At 35.5% G+C, this 21,785-nt stretch overlaps 1 protein-coding gene and 1 long non-coding RNA gene across 3 annotated transcripts in view; both read left to right on the top strand.

The window, feature by feature from the left end:
* LOC309483253 overlaps nucleotides 1-21,785 on the top strand; it is a 90,183-nt gene that overhangs the window by 64,416 nt on the left and 3,982 nt on the right. The gene's annotated exons all lie outside the window — the stretch shown is intronic.
* Nucleotides 639-21,785, top strand: part of rundc3b (RUN domain containing 3b) — a 25,129-nt gene continuing 3,982 nt past the window's right edge. The window contains exons 1-10 of one of the 2 annotated variants that reach the window (XM_082148909.1): nucleotides 639-820; nucleotides 4,989-5,104; nucleotides 6,416-6,549; nucleotides 8,958-9,043; nucleotides 10,384-10,473; nucleotides 10,801-10,881; nucleotides 10,980-11,151; nucleotides 12,482-12,639; nucleotides 19,191-19,337; nucleotides 20,212-20,339. In XM_082148909.1, the coding sequence (XP_082005035.1) occupies nucleotides 726-820; nucleotides 4,989-5,104; nucleotides 6,416-6,549; nucleotides 8,958-9,043; nucleotides 10,384-10,473; nucleotides 10,801-10,881; nucleotides 10,980-11,151; nucleotides 12,482-12,639; nucleotides 19,191-19,337; nucleotides 20,212-20,339 (1,207 nt within the window). In that variant the 5' untranslated portion in view covers nucleotides 639-725. Of the gene's footprint in view, nucleotides 821-3,228; nucleotides 3,340-4,988; nucleotides 5,105-6,415; nucleotides 6,550-8,957; nucleotides 9,044-10,383; nucleotides 10,474-10,800; nucleotides 10,882-10,979; nucleotides 11,152-12,481; nucleotides 12,640-19,190; nucleotides 19,338-20,211; nucleotides 20,340-21,785 lie in introns of those variants that run through there. The other variant, XM_082148910.1, reaches the window with a different exon arrangement.

The raw sequence follows: 21,785 nt of genomic DNA, 5'->3' as shown, positions 1-21,785 counted from the left end.
ATTAAGTTAGTTTGTATTTCTCATGACAGCGTTAATTAGAAACGCTTTTTACTGGTTGTCAACGGCGCTTTATAAACTTCAATAAACGCTCCGTAATAAAAGTCTGAGTTATGATCAATGGTTGGCCAGTTGTTTCATGTAACGCACAGAATAAACATCCTGCAGGGGGCGAAAGAGGGCTCAGAAAGCCAATCCTCAACTCAAGAGACCTAAACTTTCACGGCGTTTATGTCTTATTGGAAACACGTGTACACAATGGAGGTGAACATTTAAATATATTACGTACAAGGATTGGTTTCTACCATGAAAATGGAAATCTTCCTCATCAATATCTATAAAATGGATTATTCGAATCTTTGTAGTTATCTGTGATTGGTTAATCCACACCAGCGCTGAGAAAAGGAACAGGGAACACGTGACACATCCGTAGTTTTAGACGCAATCTGGATGGTTAATTTTGCCTGGAAAACATTACTGAGAGATTTTACATTTAATTAAAGATGAAAAAAAAAAACTCAAACGAAGAGTTAAAACAAGCGAATTAATTTTTAAACCCTCTAAACCACGCCTATCTTTGACACCCCATTTCATGCTAATTGCCATTCCACCCTCTTATTCAATTTCCATGGCTCCAGTGAGAGTCATTCAGCTGGAGACTGATCCAAAGCATCAGAAGAGAGAAAGACGTGAGGAAATAAACTGCCGTGCATCAGAAAGAGACGATCATGGCATCGATAAATCTCGGGTTTAACGGGGCTCGTAAGAAAGCAGCAGCGCGGATCCGAGCCGTAGAGAGGAGGAATCTGATCACCGTGTGCAGGTAAAAATCTGATCACACATTCATCATCTGACACACACTGACTGCAGCATACCGGCGGCACAGAACATGTGTGATGATGTCATTGTTTTTTGGTTGTTGCAAGTTTGTTTTTGCAAATTGCTGATGCTGGATCATGGTAGATTAGATGATGTACTGCGCACAGGAGCGCTGTTCTGAGATCTGTCATCAGATCATCACGTTATATAGATGGAGTCTATAGAAAAAGTACTAGGGTGAATGCTAATATACAGTGGTACTGACTTTACATTGTGTGCTACAAGATACTAAGGCGTCTAAAAACGTTTTACAAGGGTAGGCTAGGCTATATGTTTTTTTATTTTTATTTTTTTTATTCTACAATGGAGCCATGTCCAAAATACATGGTATTGCAATATATGTCCAAATCAATAAATAAAATGAAAAATAAAATAAAATAAACCAGACCACTATTTGGTTTTATATTACAAAATAATTATAGCTTGTGATGATTGAGTCTTAAAGGGATAGTTCACCCACAAATAAAAATTCTTTAATTAAATACTCACCCTTTTGTCGTTCTAAAAGACTTTCGTTCATCTTCGGAACACACATTAGCATCTTTTTGATGAAATCTGAGAGCTTTCTGTCTGTACGTTGACAGGTACGCAACTGACACTTTGACGGTTCAAAAAGTTCATAAAAAAATCATAAAACTAATACATATTAAATGAGCGGTTTAGTCCAAATTTTCTGAAGAAAATCGATCGCTTTGTATGATGAAAAGATTGAATAAAGGCTTTTATTCACATATAAACATTCATCAACTCACACATCAGTTGTGGTAAACGGAAGCTCAAGCATGTTCGCTTGACGTGTGAGAACCAATGAGGTTCATTCTCGTGTTACGCAGCACATTTCATCTTCCGCGAGAACCAATGGGGTTTGTTTTCATGCGTCAAGCAGGTTCGGTTGAGCTTGTTTATGTTCGCTGATCAATGTTTAAAAAAAGTACTGTGGTTAATTAGCCTGGGTTTCCCCATGCTGCCTTGTGCGCGGCGCGATTTTATTCCCGCTGCTAGGCAGCCTGGATTCCATGGACTAGATTTTCGCCTCAGCGAGGGGACCAATCACAGAACGGGGAGGGAGCAGCAAGACGATGACGACGTCTACGCGACACACCGAAGCAGTTTGTTTATATCTATGGATCTAACATGGCAGCAGACGCGAAGTTACCTTTCGATGCAGCCTTAAGATAGTGTTCGAAGTAGTTTAGAACGCAAGTTTATTTCGTCTTCTTCCTCGTCGAATTTCTGTCGCTCTACATACGTCATCTGGTATAATTGAAACGATTGGCTATGAGGTACGTACAGGCGCATTTGATAGACATTCGTAGCGTCCAATAAACGGCTCTGGGCATTCGTAAACCACGCCTCAAATACGAGAAAATGAACATGTGGTTCCCAGACCACGTCTCAATGAGAAAGAGGTCTGACGTTAGCCAGGCTAGTGGTGAATGCTAATATACCACCACAATACTATTAATTAAAATTTTTGGGTGAATTAACCCTTTAACAAAGATTTTAACAATAAAGGGTTGATTTATGCACTACTAATAAAGTATGAGAAAATAATAAAGTATTTATTTTACCTCAGCAAAAAGCATGCTTCTACCTAAATCTGAGCAAAACTCCAAGAAGGTACATGAATTCCATTCAGTGCAATTTCCAGCTAAAAAATAATTAACAATTGTTTCAAAAATTTCTGCAAATGTGAAATAAAATCTGTATTCCGTTCTGAACATAGCCTTTCTCTCTCTTTTTTCCTCCTTTTTTTTTAATATGTTATATATTGTCTTTCCACAACCTTTTGAAATAAATAATGTCAGTGGTACTTGCTGTAGGACTTTCCTTGAGTCTAGGATAGGTAACACGTCAGAATCATAAGATTTGTATATAGCTGAATATGAATAATTATGCTAATATGTCTAATTAGGCAGTGGTGCACAGGGCAAGTTTGAAGCAGGAACAGCTTCAGTCTGAACACAAATGAATGTCATACCCATAAGGGGGCACAGCAGGAATCGGCCAATCGAAAGGCTCGGAGTGTGACGTAATTTGTCTACACAATCACAGTGAGACCGAAGCTCACGACTCAGACAAATAAAGCCATTTTACTGTTTGTGTCTGAGGAAGAAAGAACAGAGGAACAGATAAGCAAAATCCCTTTCCTCTCTTGTTTATCCTGTGATATCTGATCCAGAGTTCATTCAGGCCTGAAATAAATGGCCGCTGGTCTATCTGAGTGATAAAGCTGTCTGTGATGTTCAACGAATCATGATATGAAGTGCACTTTGTCAGAAAGTCTTGAATGAAGTCTTAAATGCTCTTAAAATGATCATGAAACTTCAAAGTCCAGAGATTTTGTGGTTTAATCTATGTTAGATGTCACAGGACGGCTTCTCGAGACATTACATTTTTGGAGATGGCGTTATGAATATCAGATTTAATATTCTCAGTGTGACCTTTCATCAGCTTATTGAGGTAATCTCTTTCTGTGCTGTTGTGTATCATTAAACATTTTAAGCAGTAATGTGATACATTGGTGTCACATGACCTCATTACATTGCATATTTAATTTTAAATAACTTTTGGTAGTCTGATCAAATAAATCTCATTAAATCGAGGCTGATATCAGTTACGGGTCATTTATCACATTGGAAATGGAAGGTTAGCTTGAGCAGAGTGCATTGTGGGATACAATTTTCTAAGAATTGTGTTTTGCTGATGAAACTTTGCATGCTATTCTGAACGTAATACCTCTCTTTGTTCAAACACAAAAAGGTTCGTTTTAATGGGTCATTTTCTATAAATGTTGACATTATCACACTGTCAGTGTTATTTTTGCATTATTTATTAATATTTTGAATTAACTTTATCATAAGACTTACACACAAAAATACCCACATAAGCTTTTAGGTATTTGCAAATCCTTGGCATATAATACTGCTGTGCATTTCATAATAGGTTTGGTTTTTAGGTTACGTAAAGATAATAGTTAATCGTCTCTGGTTCAAATATCTTTTTTCACATTTGCTCTGTGTGTTTTAGAAAGAAAATGTCAAAAGTGAAATTATCTCTGAAATGACATTTGCATGAAGGCTGCTGGGTATTTGGAAGTCATGAGGAGATGCATTAATGCTGCCGACAATGAAAAGGACAGTCATTTATGCCATAATCATTACATCTAATGAGATCGTAATGAACGGCTCTAATGGTGCTCCACACAAAACAAGATATCTCCTTTGACTCTTGAATGCTCTTTTAGGTTTTTTAAAAAGCTTTATTTTAGGGTTTTACTGAACCAAAAGCAGTGATGATATTGTTAACTAAAACTATTAAAAAATATATTTTGTTAACTGAAATAAAGCAGAAGTAAAATAAAACAGATATTAGACGAAAAACTTAAAATACTTAAAGGAAAACAACTAGAAATGTGACCTTGGCTAATAACTGAAATAAAACAAATGAATATAACGCTAAATAGAAATACTGAAAATTACAAGGACAACTTTTTTTTATTTTTTTTATTTAAAGTGAAAATAAAAGTGAATTCAGAACAATAATAAATGCTATAATAGAACATAAATAATACTAAAATAACACTGCCAGATCATTCTGCTCATTCAAAGTGTACAAAGACATTGATTTTGGTCGAGTGTGATATTACAGTGTTATAAAATAGCCAAATCTTTTATTAGACTGAATTTTTATATCCATATTTTACATGCTGAATGAAATACATTTATAATCAACATTTCTCTCTTCCTATTGGCATCATGGTATTGTTGCATTTAAATATGGCCAAATCTTTAATGGCAACATACTTATATTAATTATTTATATAATTAAAGTTTGTTCGTGTTTTACTGTACAAGCTGTTTAGACATGTTTGTGTGAGTTTAACCTGTATTGTGCAGATTTCTGTTATTCTCATGGTCGTGTGTGTGTGTGTGTGTGTGTGTGTGTGTGTGTGTGTGTGTGTGTGTGTGTGTGTGTGTGTGTGTGTGTGTGTGTGTGTGTGTGTGTGTGTGTGTGTGTGTGTGTGTGTGTGTGTGTGTGTGTGTGTGTGTGTGTGTGTGTGTGTGTGTGTGTGTGTGTGTGTGTGTGTGTGTGTGTGTTTGAGTATGCAGGTTCTCAGTGAAGACCCTCATTGATCGCTCATGTTTTGAGACGATAGACGACACATCTGCTGAGTTCATCAACTTTGTCTCTATTTTAGAACATATGTTGAGCCACAGACTGAAAGGTGAGGCAGAAAACACCACACACACACACACACACACACACACACACACACACACACACACACACACACACACACACACACACACACACACACACACACACACACACACACACACACACACACTGTTTGTGTTTCACTCTGAAATTATGAAGGGCATTTATTTTGATCACATTTTTAGCAAACTGAACTGGACCTGATATTTAACCCTCAACTATATCTATATCTATATCTCTATCTCTCTCTCTCTCTCTCTCTCTCTCTCTCTCTCTCTCTATATATATATATATATATATATATAATTCTTCATTTGTTCTCTATGGCTTTGGCAATTGTAGTTATAGATAACTATAGTAGCATGTAGTTTGTCTTAAGTATTGTTTTTTTTTTGCTGTTGCTTGTATATTGCATAAGTGAAAGCAAGGCTGTGAGGGAAAGACTTAACGTGTTTTCAATGGCATCTGCTTGAAAAATATTTTTAAAGTTCCTAGATTACTTATAATTTTCCACAACTCATCTTGTCTGGAATTTTTTGTCCAATGACATTTCTTGGAAAGACATTTTTGCAGTGTTTCGTCAGCAGAACAATCCAAAATCACCTTAAATAACAGGACAACCCACTGAAGAGATGCATGTCTATCCTTCACAGCCTCGCTTTCATTCCCACTAAAAATCAAAGATTGTTGTTGATGTGTACATTTTAAAAACAGAACAAAAAGTTGATTATCAAGTCAACTTTTATTTTTTCTCTTTTAATGAAGTCAAAGCTGATGCATGTTTCCTCAGTTGTGAGATCAACATAATAATATCCCAACATGCACATAATCAGAATAACTGTTGAAATGAGTTATGCCTGAAGCTTCACACATGGTTACTGATGCTGTGAGGCATGCTGCTAAATGTCCCACACCTACAGCTGATGTAATGAGGTATAAATACAGCATAGCGTCTCATTTTGGGTTAGAAGAGCCCAGAAGACTCTCGCTACATGGCAAAACAGCTCTCATTTGCATATCGCTGATTTTCAGTCTTTCAGCTATACTTGATCTCTCTCTATGTTTATGCTCTCAGAAACATCTTAAAAGGCTAAAAATCCCAAAGAAGCGCGTCTCTTGTCTGATTCACCCCTTTCAATTACTAGCTCAGATATTTACCCACAATGCCACAGCACCAAAACATAGTGCAACTGGATGTAATCAAAATAAAAAACAGTGTTTGTTTTTCTTGAATAGTTTTGCATCTGAATTAAGGCATAATTGTTCTTGTATAATCAAACCGCTTTTTCACTGTATTGTGTGTGTTTTCTCTGTGTAGGTCAGGTCAGCTGGTTTGGCTACGAGAGCCCGCGCAGTTTCTGGGATTACATACGTGTGGCGTGCATTAAAGTCCCACACAGCTGCATCCACAGCATCGAGAACATGGAGAACGTCCGCAGCTCTAGAGCAAAGGTCAGGACTCGCGTGTCTGTATTCAAAAGTTTGTAATACATTTTTTTTTTTTTTTATGTTTTTAATTTTCTTATCCTCACCAAGGCTGCATTTATTTGATGAAAAATACAGTAAAAACCGTAATATTGTGAAATATTATAAACATTTTGTATATACTATACAGGGATGTGATTTATTATTATTTTTTCCTCCCCTATTTTATGCAGATTTCCGTATTTTACGATCTTAAAAGTATTCGTGAATTGCGTAAACTGAGGGAAAAAATTTTTTTGGGAGGGGTGGGGTTGTATGATGATTGAAATCGTCAAATGACCATAAACATTTACTAATAAATAAAGTGCAAAATGTTATGTTTTCTAATACATGTATTTAATGCACGGATTGATTCTGACAGCGCTGCGCGAGCTGGCGGCGCCATCTGCGGGACACCCTTAGGGCCGTTCACACAGAGCGTGTTTTTCCATTCCACTGCTCTACTTTTCCATTTTTTTCAATGTAAACGCACTAGACGGACGTCTTTAACCGTTGCGCCCGCGTCTCGCGTCTTTTGCAGCGTCTCGCACGGCGCTCAAGTTAAAATATGTTAAACTTTTACAAAACGTGTTTCTAGACCTTGAGCTCCAGGGTTCAAAGCGCCAAATGCGAGTAAAAATCGATGTTAATCGCCAGTCAATTGGTAACTTTTTTTTTATGAATTTTGACAATGCATGGTTGTGAGAATGTGATATGGCTTATGCTGAGTTCCAAACAGCTCGGAATTTGGATTTTTCCCACCTTGTTCTTGGAAATAACGTCTGGAACGCCACTCAAAGTCAGACATTCGACCTGTGAATTTGGGGTACATGGATCAACCCCAATCCTATCGAGACGCGTCATTTGACGTCACTTCCAAGATGTCGGCAAGTCCTGCTTTTAATGAGCAAAAACGTAAAAACAAACTTAAACATTAGACATTACGTTTATGTAATAATACGTTTTCGTCAGCTGTTTTCAAATCGATTTTATGTTGTTTTATTCAGTTTTTGCTATAATTGACAGAAATGTGATCGATTTTAGGAAAAGGCCCCCTCCTTTCTGTCCAGAACAGGAACATGCTGGACAAGGTGACTAAAATGGGCAGGAAAATTACTGGATCTGATGTTAAAAGCATCTCCAATCTCACAGATCAGTATACCCTCAATTTGGCTTTGAGGATACTGGATGATCCACTTTGCTCAGAGTTTTCCCCCCTCCCCTCTGGACGTAGATTTCGAATGCCCCTAACAAAAACCAAACGTGCCATTACATCATTTGTGCCGAGGAGCAATCAGTTACTGAACAGATCAGACACAGGCACACAGACATTTTTTTTTAAATGTGTACTATTGATTATTTATTTAATTATTTAACGATTCATCTTAGTTATTGGACTGATGATTGCATGTCACCACCATTGCTTTGTTGTTGTTGTTTGTTTTGTTTTACTGTATCCTCTATGTTATCTGTGTTAATGTTCAGTGTGGCTCCCTTGAGTGCAAAACAAATAAAGGTTTCATTCATTCATTCATACATTCATACATACATACAATGATATGCTCTTTTTGTGTTGTGGCAACATCATGTCAAAATAAAAGCTCAATGGTTTGAAAGCAAATAAATTAAGGCACCCATCAATGTTAGTATTGTAATAATATTGTTGTTCTGTAAAATGAAATAAAAATAAAATAATGATAATAATTATTGTTGTTCTTAATAATTATAACAATAATAAAATAACAATTGTGTTAATTATTTTAATATAACATATTGTGTTATGTATTATATAATAATAATTATTGTTATTATTACTATTAAATACTAATTATTATTTTTTTACAGTGCAATATTATTAAGATTTTGAATTAGCTTTTATTTTTATATTTTCAGTTTTTGTTTGAGTAATTTTGTTATGTGCTTTTGTATTTTTTATTAGTTTTTTTTAAAAATATTTCTGTTAAGCTTTAATTTATATATATTACAGTTTATTTGAGTTTGTTGCCAATGCAGCTTCAACATTTAAAAATTTCATTTTAGTATTTCAATTTCAGTTTAAGTTTTTCATCTGATATTTATATTTTATTGTATTTCATTTTATTTAATAAAAGTGATTTTTAATAGTAACACTCACATATGATCACAAAGTGTACACAAACAAAAACCAGAGGAAATAAGACATCCCAGAGCAGACCTGTCCTGTTTACATCTGGTATTATCATCTGTCTTGAGTGATCCGATCACAAGCGATCAGCTATGGCAGATAGTCGGCTCAAATGTGTTTCCATACTATCAGGGATAAATGAGTGTCTGCATCTTCACTCGGTTGAATTACTTCCGTTTTAAAGGCTTTTGTGGTTGACAGGTAAGAGCAACTCTCTCGTTCTCTCTCTCAGGGTCGTGCCTGGATTAGAGTGGCGTTAATGGAGAAGCGTTTGTCTGAATACATCTCTGCAGCTCTGAGAGACTTCAAAAATACAAGGTACTGTAACTTTACGCAGCACTCACAGACACGCGCACTGAGACTCTCATTTGATTGCTGGCTGATTGTGATCAAATCTTGTCAACCTCTCCACAACACTCACTGTTTAAACATGGCGACATCACCAAAATAAAAGCAGCACCATATGGCAAAAAAACGTAAGACAACATTTTGAGTCAACAAAATTGTATTGTGCCATCAATAATTCTTCCTTGTATACCAGTTTAATATGCAGAGACATCTAAAAGTTAGCAATATTGCTTATAGGTGAAACTCGAAAAATTTGAATATCGTGCAAAAGGTCATTTATTTCAGTAATTCAATTTAAAAGGTGAAACTAATATATAAACTCATTACATGCAAAGTGAGATATTTTGAGCCTTTATTTGTTATAATTTTGATGATGATGGCTTACAGCTTATGAAAACCCCAAATTTCAAATCTCTGAAATTTTGAAAATTTTAATTTGCCTGAACAGTCGGAGATCTGAGAAAACTGTCTATGTTTTGGAAATTCTTTGGAGTTTGTTTGTGGTGCTGAAATGATATATGGTTCTCATGATCTTAGAATACCTAAAAAATATCACATTTACAATTTGTCATTTTAGTCATAGAAATTAATAAAATATTAGAATATATGAAAATCCTAATGTGTATAAATGTTTTTAAAATATTTATTTGCTTGTGATATTGCTCTTTATGAATACATACATTTTACATTTTTTATGTATTGTTTTTTTATAGAAAAAATACACAATCGTTTGGGTCTGTACATTTTTTATGTTTTAGAAAAAAGTCACTCATGCTCACAAAGGCTCCATTTATTTGATCACAGTAAAAACAGCAATCTTGTGAAATATTATTACAATTTAAAGTAACTTTTTTCTATATAAATATATTTTAAAATGTAATTTATTGCTGTGATGCAAAGCTGAATTTTCAGCATCATAACTCCAGTCTTCAGTGTCACATGATCCTTCAGAAATCATTCTAATATACTGATTTGCTGCTCAAGAAACATTTATTATTATTATCAATGTTGAAAACAGTTGTGTTGCTTAATTATTATTATTATTTTAAGGATTCTTTGGTGAATAGAAAGTTCAATGAACAGCATTTATTTGAAATAACAAACTAATTGAATAACAATGTACATTTCTTTATTGTCACCTTCAATTTAAAAGATTAATTTCCCAAACTTTTAAACGGTAATGTGTCTCTCTAAAATTATTCAAATTAAAAAAAGCAAACAACTACAAAATCATGGACATATAAAAGTGCTGCTAATTGTTCTCCATCAGTTTTTGTGTGCTGAAGATCTGTCTCGTGTTTGTTTGTCAGGAGGTTTTATGAGGAGGGGGCTATAGTTCTGGGGGAGGAGGCGGGGCTTCTGGCAGATACACTGATTGGACTGAATGCCATTGACTTCAGGTACGTTCATGTTCATTCACTTCCTTTCAGTGGGTGGCAGTGACATTCAGCTGTGCCACAGCAGGACAGGATGTTGATCATTTATTAAATGGGTGGCTCTCCATAAACACCTGCTGACATAAGACACCACACACACACACACACACACACACACACACACACACACACACACACACACACACACACACACACACGCAAATATAGATGCCCAGAACAACCTCTGTATTGTTTTGTAGGATCATCACATTCCGTAATACTCTCCCACAGTTCTCATCTAATAAAGTGCATTTGTTGGCTTATGCTGAAATTCTCATCTTCAATTGACAGTTTCTGTCTGAAAGGGGAGGTGCTGGATGAGAGCTGTCCCGTCGTCATTGACTACACGCCGTACCTTAAATTCACACAAACGTAAGAGTATGACGCACTTATAAACATGCTGGCATTGTTCACATGCTTTAGACCTGCGACTGAATATCATATCTATATACATTGTGTGTGTGCTGTAGTTCTGACAGTATCAGCAGCGACGAGGAGGAGATGAGAACGCTGGGCAGCAGCGGCAGTGAAGCCGGCACTCCTGAATCACACATGGCCGCCAGTCTGATGGCCGATCAGAGCACCTGGTACAGCAAGAGCAAAAGACTAGAGCAGAAATACAGAGTCGTGCTGGAACAGAAGGTGAGGACGGTTACTAATCATAATGCTTCTGCTGTATTCAGTATGTATAGTTTACATGATCCACTACATTTGCCAAAATTCATAGTTCACAGCCAGAGCACGCTGTGAGCTTTCCTTTCCATTTGTCTTGGTTATCACTGGCTGTGCATGAAAATCTTTCAAGCATGCTGCATTAAAAAATGTCTGCGTGTATTTGATCAATATATTATCATAAATATTATTACAATTTAAAATAACTGTTTGCTATTGTAATATATTTTAAAATGTAATTTATTCCTGTGATGCAAAGCTGAATTTTCAGCATCATTACTCCAGTCTTCAGTGTCACATGATCCTTCAGAAATCATTCTAACATGATGATTTGCTGCTCAATAAACATTTATTATTATTATAAATGTGCTGCGTAATATTTGTGTGGAAACAGTGATGTCGTTTTTCAGTGTTTTTTTTTTTGATGGATAGAAAGTTCAAAGGAGCTTACTAATATTTATTTGAAATAAAAATATTTTAATAACAATGTAAAAGTCTTTAACTGTTATTTTTGATCAATTTAATGAATCCTTGCTTGCCGAATAAAAGTATTAATATCTTTTTTTTTTAATCTTACAGACCCCAAACTTTTGAATGGTAGTGTATACACTGATTCAGATTCTGTACTGCCTTTACAGTGTTTATTATTATTATTACTTATTAATGCTAACTGCTGTTGAACAAAAAAAATCATAATTTTAAGTTGTTTTAGATTATTGAATATCTACAAAAGGCTCAAATCTATTATTATTTTTATCTTCATCACTCAGCCCATGCTTATGCATGTGTTGTTAAAACCTCATTATTTAATCATTTAAATCAGTCTTTTTAAAACCCTTTTTATGTTACAAAAGTCTTATTCTTCTTAAAATTGGCATAAAAAGTTAATTGGCATAAAAGTTACATTTAATTCCCCCAAGAATTTTTTTTTGACACATTTTCTGAAAAGCAAATTATTTAGTTGCAGGCTGTTTGCATACTTTTTATTTAATTTAAATTTTAAATAATGTCATATAGAATATATACTGTGCCATATTCAGAAGCAGTAAGTAGTTACTAGTTTTCCATATCCTGTGTGCTGAACTTTGAATGTTAAACTGAGTGCTGTTTCTAAATCAGAGATTCTCAGAGCTCCTGAGACTAGTATCTAGTCTGACACCCTCAAATCAGGTCATGAGGTCTGTATGGTCTGTTCTGATGAGCGGATGAGTTCAGTCAGGTGTGTTAGATAAGAGAGACATCCTGGGGGGATGACCATGAAACACTGACACGGATTGCATTAACTATTCTAACTGTTTAGGGTTATCTGGAGGAGCTGGTGCGTCTGAGGGAAGCTCAACTGTCAGAGACTGTCGCTCAGAATAAATCTCTACTGCAGCGGCTCACAGACATGGAAATCAGCCACAAACTGGAGAAAGAGCAGCTGGAGATCATCATACTGGAGCTGCAGGATCAGCTGTAAGTTTGAACTGGAGTTATTTTAGGATTTTATATATAGTATTTCACTATTTTATACTGAATACATGTGTATATTAATACGTTTCCTCTGAGGTGGCCAGGGAGGCAGTGTCTCCTAAAAAGATTGGATGAGAAATTAATCCATATTACAAAAATAAAACAATGCAAATATTACAAAATGTGACATAAAAAATTCGTTACACGTTTTTCTAAAGAACACTGTCCAACAGCGATGTTACAGTGGGTCGTCGTGTCTCTCTTGCCTCCCCTGAGCCCATTGAGTTTTAAAGGGTTAGTTCACCCAAAAATGAAAATTCTGTCAGTAATTATTCACCCTCATGTTGTTCCAACCCCGTAAGACCTTCGTTCATCTTCGGAACACAAATTAAGATATTTTTGATTAAATCTGAGAGCTGTCTCACTCCTCCATAGGCTTCTAAGACACTATTACTTGCTGGCCCAGAAAATGTATTAAAGACATCGTTAATATAGTCCAAGTGACTCCAGTGGCTCAATCTTAAGTTTATAAAGCGACGAGAATACTTTTTGTGCGCAAAAACAAACAACAATAACGACTTTATTCCACTTTTCATTTCCTTCTCTCTGGGCCTCGAGTCTTTTCACGTAGTGTTTTAGCGCAGCGCGTCTGTGTTGCACGTCACCACGTATCACACACATGACCAGCGTCGCCCAATAGTAAGCCTACGTGGTGACGTGCAACACAGACGCACTACGCTTAAACACTACGTGAAAAGACTCGAGGCCCAGAGAGAAGGAAATGAAAAGTGGAATAAAGTCATTATTTTTGTTTGTTTTTGCGCACAAAAAGTATTCTCGTCGCTTTATAAACTTAAGATTGAGCCACTGGAGTCACTTGGACTATATTAACGATGTCTTTAATACATTTTCTGGGCCAGCAAGTAATAGTGTCTTAGAAGCCTATGGAGGAGTGAGCCAGCTCTCAGATTTAATCAAAAATATCTTAATTTGTGTTCCGAAGATGAACGAAGGTCTTAAGGGGTTGGAACAACATGAGTAATTACTGACAGAATTTTCATTTTTGGGTGAACTAACCCTTTAACAGACCCCCTAAAGCATGCGGTGGGTTTAGTGGGGGGTAATTGCTAATGAATGGGGAAAAGTCACATGAGAGGACGCAATGCCTTCATCGTGCTATGATTGGATATGATTGGTTCGTGTGATAAATCCCACCTATGTCACATCAAAATCAAACTTGAAATGGCCTGAAAGCATGATGACTCTGTTTTTTTTTAGTAAGCAATCAGCTTGGGGAAATTAAAGAAACATCTTTGTGTTTGTGATCAGTGTTTACCGAGCTTGAAAACTGATGATCTGAAAATAAGTTGACTATTAAAAAGAACAGCTTAACATCAGTTCACAAACAAAATGTTTTGTTTAAATTATTACAGCCTTTAGATGTTATTTTGGAATGAATGTAAAAATGCTTGAAAACACTAACTTGATGAGATTTATGATTTATGATTACAATTAATAACATTGTTAATGTAGAAATACAGAATAGAGATGTATTTAGTTTCTTTCTTCTTTCTTTTTGATGTTATGTATGTATTTAACCAGGAAAATGTGACAATATTAAGTGTATCTGGGATATTAATTTACATTTGATTTTATTAAACTCATTTCAGAACACCACTGCACACCACACACGCACACGCACATACATATACATATATATACATATATATATATATATATATATATATATATAAAATGTTAATTATTTTAACAAAAAAAGGGGGATCATACAAAATGCATGTTATTTTTTTTTATTTAGCACTGTCCTGAATAAGATATTTTACATGAAAGATGTTTGCATATAATCCACAAGACAAAATAAAAGTTGAATTTATAAAAATGACCCCGTTCAAAGGTTTATTTACCCTTGATTCCTAATACTGTGTGTCGTCCTAGATAATCCATGGGGGGTGAAAACTTTTGAACAGGATGAAGATGTGTACATTTTTCTTATTTTGTTTAAAGATCATAGTTTTTCATTTAGTACTGACATTCAGAAGCTACATACATGTTTCCCAAAAGACAAAATAAATACAATTGACCCTGATCTTCAAATTCAAAAAGTTTTATTTTGGAGCATCACAGAATGTAAATTCAGCTTTTATTTTGGGAAGTTTTACTGCTCAGGAAAACAAGGGACTCGTGAGCAACCACTACAAAACAACAAAAAACAGTGGTGGATCATCTAGGTAACGACACATTATTAAGAATCAAGGGTATGTAAAATATCAGGTCATTTTTATAAATTCAACTTTTATTTTGTCTTGTATCGTTTATGTAAAATATCTAATTCATGACAGTTCTAAATAAAAAAAATAACATGCATTTTTGTATGATCCCTCTTAAGTTGAAATAATTAACATTTTGCAGATTCTCCAAGGTGCAAGTAAACTTTTGAGCATGACTGTATATGCTTTTATTTTTATACTTCCAGTTTTAATTTCAATGAATTTTTTTTGCTTTTGCTTTTGTATTAGGAAATCTCGGCACATTTTGAATTGAATGATTAAACTTGTGGTTGGTTAGTGAATATGACACTGGATTTAGCAATGAAATGCTGCATGTAAAAGTAGTGCAACTGTTTAGTAAATTTGCCTTTGTATGCGTGATTCGTGTTGTTGCAGGAGGGGAAAGTTGGTCTCCCTGTGAAGAGATTTTTGCATTTATCATGCAGTTATTATGCTGTTCATTTAATTTAGTTGCACAAGATGCTGTAGCAGAAGAACACTTAATCTTTAGCATTTTCCATGGCTGCAGAGTGTCAGTACGGATGATCTCTGAATGTTTCCGATTCGTTTCTCCTCTCATTCTGTCAGACAGCTGGAGTTCACGGTTCAGCTGAGCTCTGGAGAGAAGATAGACCAGAGCAGGGTTGCTATGGAGACAGACGCAAATAAGTTAATAGATTATTGCAGCATGTAAGCGGGGAGAGGATTTGATCGATGAGAGAGGGAATGAATGAAAGAATAGAGGAAAGGAGAAAGAATGCATTTGTTTGCATGTACTTTTTTTTTTTTTTTTTTTTTTGGCTCTCATTCTTACAAATCAAACTTCTATGAATGCGCTTATACTATGTTGTGATTTTAAGTCAAAGCCAAACATTATCATCAAGCACAACAGGGGAAGTGTCACGCTTTTGCTAAGCGTGGTGTATTAAAGAGCATGATGAAGGAGAACAGACTTTATTAACAGAAGAAACATTTCATCAAACTCAACGTAGGCATTATTGAGAACCGACAACCAAGAAGAGAAACACAGGCAAACAAATACTGAGAGCAAACAAAAATGATAGGTGTGACAAATGAGGGACTGATGAGTAACCATAGTGACAAACTAGAAGTGATGAGTAACCTAGGAGACAAACGTGGCGGGAAACTGGGACAAAGGAAACTGGTGACTGAAGACAAACAAACTAAAAGTCTATCTAATCTATCTTTCTTCATAATTTATTTTAAAAGAAATTAATACTTTTATTCAGCAAGGATACATTAAATTGTTCAAAAGTGACAATAAAGAAATTTTGAATGTTTAAAAAGATTTATATTTCAAGTAAATGCAGTTTTCTTTAACTTTCTATTCAGTAAAGAATCCTGAAAAAAAAATTATTGAAGTTTCCACAAAAATTTTAATCAGCACAACTGTTTACAACATAATAATAATAATAATAATAATAAATATAATGATAATAATTATAAATGTTTCTTGAGAACCAAATCAGCATATTACAATGATTTCTGAAGGATCATGTGACACTGAAGACTGGAGTAATAAAGCTGAAAATATATCTTTGCATCACAGGAATAAATTACATATTAAAATATATTAAATTAGAAAAGAGTGATTTTTAAATTGTAATTACATTCCACAGTTTTACTGTTTTTTTTATCAAATAAATTTTTTGAAAATACAGTAAAAAATTCTTTCTGACCCCACACTTTTGAAGGGTAGTGTATACTATGCAGTGTGCAGTATACTAGTTAGAATTCCAGCAAGATCTAGTTTGATCTGGAGAGAGGTCGCTGATGGTAAAGGATGGCCTGAGGTGTTTAATTGGATCATTAAGGTGATTCGCTGCATTGGAACAGAGTCTTCAGTCTGTGTCTGGCAATAGCTGCTTAGATCTGGTCATAAAAGAGAACTTTTTAAGCAGTTTATATGTTGTTTATGGAAGTCCGTCTCTGTCCGTGTGAAGCTGTTTGTGTTTCACTGCATCAGCTGCAGAGGTCCATCTGGCTGAATCAATACAGAGAGCCGCGAGTGTTTGCAGACCGCCATGAGTGATTTTTCAGCTGAGTAGTCACTTTGGAAATCCAATTGCTGACGATAAAGACACTTTTTGTGGATGAGAATATTTTACATTAAATGCCATGTTCCAGATTTTGAGTTTTGATCAGTGACTTGTGAATGAAGATGGGTTATATATATACACACACACACCACCCACTTTATTAGGCACACCTTGCTATTACCAGTTTAGACCCACTTTTGCCTTCAGAACTGCCTTAATTCTTCATGGCATAGATACAACGAGGTGCTGGAAACATTCCTCAGAGATTTTGGTCCATATTGACATGATAGCATCACGCAGTTGCTGTAGATTTGTCGGCTGCACATCCATGATTTGAATCTCCAGTTCCACCACATCTCAAAGCTGCTCTATTGGATTGAGATCTGGTGACTGTGGAGGCCATTTGAGTTTAGAGAACTGAGTCATGTTCAAGAAACCAGTTTGAGATGATTTAAGCTTTGTGACATGGCGTGTGTTAACATGCTGGAAGTAGTCATCAGAAGATGGGTCCACTGTGGTCATAAAGGGATGGACACGGTCAGCAACAATACTCAGGCAGTCTGTGGTGTTTAAACGATGCTCAATTGGTACAAGAGGTCCAACGTGTGGAAAGAAAGTATCCCAGACACCATTACACCACCAGCAGCCTGAACTATTGATAAAGGCAGGATAGATCCATGCTTTCATGTTGTTTACACCAAATTCTGACCCTACCATCTGAATGTTGCTGCATGAAGCGAGACTTATCAGACCAGACAATGTTTTTCCAATCTTGTCTGATTTTGGTGAGCCTGTGTGAATTGTAGTCTCAGTTTCCTGTTCTCAGCTGACAGGAGTGACACCGGTGTGTCTTCTGCTGCTGTAGCTCTTCTGCTTCAAGGTTCGACATGTTGTGTGTTCAGAGATGCTCTTCTGCTTCAAGGTTTGACATGTGGTGTGTTCAGAGATGCTCTTCTGCTTCAAGGTTCGACATGTTGTGTGTTCAGAGATGCTCTTCTGCTTCAAGGTTCGACATGTTGTGTGTTCAGAGATGCTCTTCTGCTTCAAGGTTCGACATGTTGTGTGTTCAGAGATGCTCTTCTGCTTCAAGGTTCGACATGTTGTGTGTTCAGAGATGCTCTTCTGCTTCAAGGTTCGACATGTTGTGTGTTCAGAGATGCTCTTCTGCTTCAAGGTTTGACATGTGGTGTGTTCAGAGATGCTCTTCTGCTTCAAGGTTCGACATGTTGTGTGTTCAGAGATGCTCTTCTGCTTCAAGGTTCGACATGTTGTGTGTTCAGAGATGCTCTTCTGCTTCAAGGTTCGACATGTTGTGTGTTCAGAGATGCTCTTCTGCTTCAAGGTTCGACATGTTGTGTGTTCAGAGATGCTCTTCTGCTTCAAGGTTTAACATGTTGTGTGTTCAGAGATGCTCTTCTGCTTCAAGGTTCGACATGTTTTGTGTTCAGAGATGCTCTTCTGCTTCAAGGTTCAACATGTTGTGTGTTCAGAGATGCTCTTCTGCTTCAAGGTTCGACATGTTGTGTGTTCAGAGATGCTCTTCTGCTTCAAGGTTCGACATGTGGTGTGTTCAGAGATGCTCTTCTGCTTCAAGGTTCGACATGTGTGTTCAGAGATGCTCTTCTGCTTCAAGGTTCGACATGTGGTGTGTTCAGAGATGCTCTTCTGCTTCAAGGTTCGACATGTGTGTTCAGAGATGCTCTTTTGCAGACCTCGGTTGTAACGAGTGATTATTTGAGGTACTGTTGCCTTTCTATCAGCTGAACGGTTCTGGCCATCCTCCTCTGACCTCTGGCATCAACAAGGCATTTCACCCACAGAACTGTCACTCAATGGATATTTTTCCTTTTTTCGGTCCATGCTCTGTAAAGCCTAGAGATGGTTGTGCGTGAAAATCCCAGTAGATCAGCAGTTTCTGAAATACTCAGACCGGCCCGTCTGGCACCAACAACCATGCCACGTTCAAAGTCACTTAAATCACCTTTCTTCCCCATTCTGATGCTCAGTTTGAACTTCAGCAGATCGTCTTGATCACGTCTACATGCCTAAATGCATTGAGTTGCTGTGATTGGCTGATTAGATATTTGCTTTAACGAGAAGTTGAACAGGTGTACCTAATAAAGTAGCCAATGAGTGTATTTATTCATATACTGCATTTTCGTCTTTTTAGCACTGTCTCTTTAAATGTTGATGTTTGTTCCCCCAGAACGGTGCTGAAGAACCACGACATGCGCTCCAGACAGGAGCTTACCTCGCACCTGACAAACCAATGGCCCTCACCCGGCACCTTGGATACCAATGCTGTTGCATTGGACACGCTCCTGTACAGGAAATGCACAGGACCATGGGAGGAGTATGTGCTTCCTGTTTTTGTACTTAATAAATGTATCCTCTCAGATTATGCACATCCTTATGAGATACATGCAGCTTCACACCACAACTCATCTAATATTGAATTCCAGTCAAGTTCCTCATGGTCAGCGAATGATTCAGGAAGCATTGGCTCTCAGGCTCTAGTTATAGCTCGTGTCTGCAGCTCTCAAGTCCCATTACAGTATTGGCATACTTCCTATAGTTATCACTCTCATGTATTGATAACCTACAGAGGGTTATTAAATGGGTTGATCTAATTGTAACCCAAACTGGTAACAGTGGTATTTCCAAATATTTTATTTCATTATTTTCATGACAATTAAGCACATTTCCTCCCAAAGTTTTCATTACTGTCATGTGTTTAGACCTTTTTTAAAACTCCCATTATTTTCAGTGAGGATTCTTGTTAATTGTTCATTACTGAAATATATTATTTTTAATGCATTACTTTTTATTTTATTTAAATCACTCGGCATAAATACTAGTATAATTTATACACATTTAATACAATTTATATACACAACTGTTTTATGCAATTGTTTATATTTTATATATTTTATAGTCCATCAAAGAAACTCTTTTGAATTAAAAAGCCTTTATTTTCAGATGGCTACATACAAAAAATCTAAAACTCCATATATATATATTGGACTTTGTTTATATTTTATATAAAAAAATATTTTTAATATAACATTCTAAAAACATAATTTATATAAAACATGTTTAATAAATATGCTATTTAATTTTTATATTACATTATTCTTTATATATTATATGTAAGAACGTATTTTTAATATAATTTTTTAAGCAAAATGTAATTTTTAATATTTTATAACCCGTGAGTGTGTCTACAGGAAAAGCTTCCAGAGTTTGGAGCAGCTTTCTGCAGACATGAGCCTCTCTCAGACGTCTCTCGATCCAGCACAACTGAACCCTCACAGTCTGGACGGCAAGGCAGGACTCACACACTGGCACAGAGAAGGTTTGTGATGTGTGTTATGAGTCAGCTATGGTGACATCATTCTCTGATAACGAGCTCTATTATAGATGATGTAATTTCTCAGTGGAAGGGCCCTTACACCACCTGAGGGAAGATAACAGCACCCCTTCCTCAATATTTGTCAGAATCTCATGAAAAAAAGGAAACTATATTCTGATCATAGAAAATAAAATACATTTGAGGACAATTAAGATTTTTTTTTGGCATTGTGACATTAATTTTTGATTAAAACATTTAACATAGACCCCAAAATGACATTTCCACTTTAAATTGTTATAAATCTTGAATACTTTGGAGTACAGACTTTGGTAGACACATGGCAGATTATTGTAGAAGTGAAAGAAATGTGAAAGTTTAAGTTTATGAAAATGTATTATTTAATTCTTTTTTATTAACAAATATATATATTTTACTAAACATGTTTTACTAAAACTGCAAGAAAATCAAAGTTCTGTTCCAAATTTTGGGTTGATATCTCAAAAAATGTGCTTTCAGTAAGATTTTGTTTGGGCGCAATACCAAACGTTTCCACTAGATAACATCCAGGCTCCATTGGTGGCCATATAAAGACATCCATTTCCATATAATGGTTTGAGTAATCTGAACCATATATTTCCATAATTTTCATAAAGTTTTTAAAGTGGACAACCTATTTAGAAGTAGTATGGACAGTATTTGATTTAAATGTAACCTCTAACAAACACATATAAAAGACGTGGAAAGAACAGGGATGCGTGTTATAGCTCGCCGCCGCATCACAAATGGAAAATCTATACTTTTTTTTTTCTTTATATTTAAAACATTTTCAGACTTTTTTTTTTCTCTCAAAAAACAAACTGAGTTTTCCACTAATATTTCATGATTTTTCATGTTCATCGCCATTTCAAAATAAAGGCCTGAACACGCCTTATGAGTCTAAAAATATACTTGTTTCAAATGAATAAATTACTGTACCTGTGTCATTTGTGTTGTACATCAGACACCAAATATGAAAACCAAATATTTTAAGCTTGCAAATGATATATAGTTTGTCAATATTATTTTAGGTTTAGACTAAGATATTGTTGTTTTAAATGTATAATGGCAAATGTCCCAACGGTGGGACAGTGACAGTTAAGCAGGCATTACAAATAATAACGTATAAACAATAAAATGATGTATAAATATATATAAAAAAAATGTATTCCAGTAACGAGAATTGATGGGACAAAATATAAATAGAAAAATAGGAAAAAGTCAGTGGTCCTAAAATAAATATGCTAAATATGTTAAATATGCTAAATATGTTTACATTGTTTTTTGCTTAAATTGCTTACAAATTCACATCAACATTCTTCAATGAATTTTGGGGTAGAGTTTCCAGTGTTATTTTAGAATTATTTATATACTATTATAGTATTATTTTTTTTTTAAATTGCCTTTTATTTT

This window comes from Leuciscus leuciscus (assembly GCF_965113295.1).
Source record: "Leuciscus leuciscus genome assembly, chromosome: 20".
Taxonomy (NCBI): domain Eukaryota; kingdom Metazoa; phylum Chordata; class Actinopteri; order Cypriniformes; family Leuciscidae; genus Leuciscus; species Leuciscus leuciscus.
This window is presented reverse-complemented; position numbering and strand designations above follow the sequence as displayed.